This window comes from Thermobia domestica, chromosome 13 (genome assembly GCF_964235325.1).
Source record: "Thermobia domestica chromosome 13, izTheDome1.hap1.1, whole genome shotgun sequence".
Classification (NCBI taxonomy): Eukaryota; Metazoa; Arthropoda; class Insecta; order Zygentoma; family Lepismatidae; genus Thermobia; species Thermobia domestica.
In genome coordinates this window covers 56,982,196-56,985,882 of record NC_137466.1, presented here as the reverse complement: position 1 = coordinate 56,985,882, position 3,687 = coordinate 56,982,196, and the positions used below count along the sequence as shown (strand labels likewise).

The following is a 3,687-nucleotide window of genomic DNA, read 5'->3' as shown; positions in this document are numbered from 1 at the left end:
AGTTAGTGTTACGTTACGAGAAAATAAAACAGTGCTATGATGAATTTGATGCAATACAATCCGAAATAGAAATGTTACAGGGTTCATCAGAAATTGATCAGGAAACGCAAGAAAGAGAGCAATTCGAGAGTACTTATTTTGATTTAGCAGCTAAGGCGCAAGTTTTCATAAATCAACACAGCTCCAGTGCAAAGAAAAATGAAAACAATGAAGCAAGCAATTCCAATCCATCAGTTAGGTTGCCGGTGATAAACCTTCCGACCTTTTCTGGAAGCTACGATGAGTGGTTGTCGTTCTATGACACGTTTCAGGCATTAATACATAACAATAGCACATTGCAGCCAGTGCAAAGGTTTCATTATTTACGTTCTTCTCTACGTGGGGAGGCGCTTGAAGTAATACAAGCCTTGGAAATTTCTTCTGAAAACTATGACGTAGCATGGACTTTACTCAAAGAACGTTTTGAAAACAAAAAGTATATTGTTAACACGTCAAAGCTTTATTTGAAATGCCAATGGTGGAACGTGAGTCGGCTGTTTTGCTTAAATCTCTTTTAGACAGCACAGTAAAACATTTGAGGGCTTTAAAATCATTAGGTCAACCGACAGAAAGCTGGGATGCATTACTTATTTATTTGATTGCGACCAAACTAGACAATACAACACATAAGGAGTGGGAGAAAACACAATCAACGAATGAATTACCGAGCATGTCACAGCTGACACAATTTTTACAACAGCGTTGCCAAGTTTTAGACGCAGTTGATAATAAGCGTAGACCTAAAGAGACACCCTCAGTTCCAAGTAACAAATATCAACAAACAAATAAGGGAGGCAAAAAGAGTTCTTACTCAACGACAGCACACGTAACGTGTTCCGACTACAATGCATGTCCCAGCTGTAAAGGCTCACACAAATTATTTCAATGCCAATCATTGTTGAAAAAATCTATAGGAGATAGAATTAAAGAAGTTAAACGTCTTTCTTTGTGTATAAATTGTCTCAAACGAGCGCATAAGGCAAATGAGTGCTTATCAGGTAATTGTAAAATATGCAATAAAAAGCATAACACATTACTGCACTATTCGCGTTGTCCATCGCCCACTAGAGCGAATGAACCACAAGTTGAAAGGGAAATAGGTCAAGGTCAAAACACGCTCGCTGCGACCACATCTCTTGAGCAGGAATGTGAAGGTAAGAATATTCGCTCTACAAACAGTGTACCGCAGAATCTTAGGAGACCACCAAGCGTTATGCTATCCACAGCTGTAGTATATGTTAAAGATAAACAGGGTAATTTTCAAATGTGTCGAACACTTCTCGATTGTGCTTCTCAGTCCAACTTCCTAACAAACAGAATGGTTCAATTATTGGGACTTACAAAGAGTAATAGCGTTGTACACATAAATAGTATAGGTAATGCTAATACAAGGTCATGCCATAGCGTTCAGGCTAAAATTAAGTCACGATATAACAATTATTCAGCCACATTAGACTTCATCATATTGCCGCAAATATCACAAGACTTGCCTATGGTTCGTGTAGACACGTCATCGTGGGAAATACCTTCCAACATTGAATTAGCAGATCCTAGCTTCAACATACCACAGCGTATTGACATGTTATTGGGGGCGGAAGTATTCTTGGATCTACTTTGTGAAGGGCAAATAAAACTCAAGGCAGGGTATCCAACCTTGCACAAAACGTTGTTCGGCTGGATTGTAGCTGGAAAAATAGACAATAAACCACACATTTCGACAAATGTGTGTCACCTCTCCACAGCAGAAAAAATACACGAGCAATTACAAAAATTCTGGATGATAGAAGAATGTTCAATGAAACATCCATTAAGTCAAGAGCAAGCAGAATGTGAAAGACACTTCAAAGAAACACACCGGAGAGACGAGACTGGGAGATTCGTCGTCAGACTTCCCTTTAAAGAAAATGTGGGGAATCTTGGTAAATCCAAGGAGATTGCAACGAGAAGACTTTATTCAATGGAAAAAAGGCTTATGAAGGATCCTGAGAAAAAAGGGCATATATAGCGTTCATGAAAGAGTACGAAGATTTGGGCCATATGGAAGAAATAACTAGAGCAGAGAGCGATACAATGATGCCAGACTATTATCTCCCCCATCATTGCGTAATGAAGGAGACCAGCACTACTACCAAACTCAGGGCTGTATTTGATGCATCGTGCAAAATAACTTCTGGACTTTCATTAAATGACACGATGAGGGTCGGGCCTACAATCCAAGAAGAATTATTTTCCATAACAGCAAGATTCAGGCAACATCAATACGTCATGACAGCTGATATAGAGAAGATGTATCGCAACATTAGGGTACATGATTCAGATGCAAACTACCAGAAAATACTGTGGAGAGAAAACCCTCAAGAAGCAATAAAGATATATCGACTCAAAACTGTAACATATGGTACTGCAGCAGCTCCTTTTCTAGCCACTAGATGTTTTCAGCAACTAGCCATAGAAAAGAAGAAGAATTTCCCTAAGGCAGCAGAAGTTGTAATGAGGGATTTCTATATTGATGATCTTCAAACAGAGACAAACACGAAGAAGGAACTACATGAATTACAGGGACAACTCACAACTCTTCTGCAAAGAGGTGGTTTTTGTTTGAGAAAATGGTGTAGCAACGACACTTCACTGCTTTCAAAAATACCCAGTGAACTTCAAGAATCAAATTTCACCATTCAACCAAATGATGATTGCATCACAAGAAGTTTAGGATTGTTGTGAAATCCCATTAAAGACACATTTTCTTTCTCTGTCAAACCAAGAAACAACCCTCAAGAAATCACGAAGAGGACTATTCTTGCTACAGTAGCGAGCATATTTGATCCCTTAGGATTAATAGGACCAGTTATTCTTAAGGCAAAAATATTTCTGCAACGTTTGTGGGAATTAAAATTGAATTGGGATGAAGAAGTTCTAGCCATATTGCATTCAGAGTGGGAAACTTTTGAGCATCAACTTCAAGATTTGGAATCACTACATGTTCAGCGGAAGGTTATTCAAGAAACACAATCGCAGGTAGAAATTCATGGATTTTGCGACGGATCTCAGAATGGATATGGAGCTTGTATATATGTAACATCTAGTACAAAAAATGGAAAATTCACAGCAAACTTAGTATGTTCAAAATCTCGAGCAGCACCTTTGAAGAAGACAACTATTCCTCGCCTAGAACTTTGTGCAGCTTTGTTACTTGCACAGCTAACTCAAAAGGTAATACAAGCATTACATTGCAAGATCGATAAGGTTGTTTTATGATCATATTCCACCATTGTATTAGCATGGATAAGAGGACCTTGTTCTCAATGGAAGACGTATGTTGCAAATCGTGTGGCGGAAATTCAACAACTGACTTGTAACTATGAATGGAGACACATCAGAACAGAGGAGAATCCAGCAGATCATATATCGAGAGGATTAACACCGTCAGAGATTCTTGATAATGAATTATGGTGGCATGGGCCTTCCTGGTTATCTGAGAAATTAGACTCACAGACGAGGGAAGATGTTTGTGACCTAAGCGATGTTCCCGAGCGACAAAAAAATACAGCAGTAATGGTTTCTACAACACCGTGTCAACTCTTAGACAGATATTCATCATTAAGAAGAATTTAACGTGTAACTGCTTATTGTCTACGATTTGCACACAAC

General features: G+C 38.7%; 1 protein-coding gene across 1 annotated transcript; it reads left to right on the top strand.

The window, feature by feature from the left end:
* Window positions 1-508: 508 nt before the first annotated feature.
* LOC145667608 (uncharacterized) lies at window positions 509-2,044 on the top strand. The gene has a single exon (XM_081735072.1). It carries the CDS (start codon window positions 509-511, stop codon window positions 2,042-2,044), a length of 1,536 nt encoding a protein of 511 aa, XP_081591198.1.
* Window positions 2,045-3,687: the final 1,643 nt, after the last annotated feature.

Excerpts from the sequence above, each read along its gene's own strand:
- LOC145667608 (XM_081735072.1), top strand. The coding sequence starts at position 509 with ATGCCAATGGTGGAACGTGAGTCGGCTGTTTTGCTTAAATCTCTTTTA.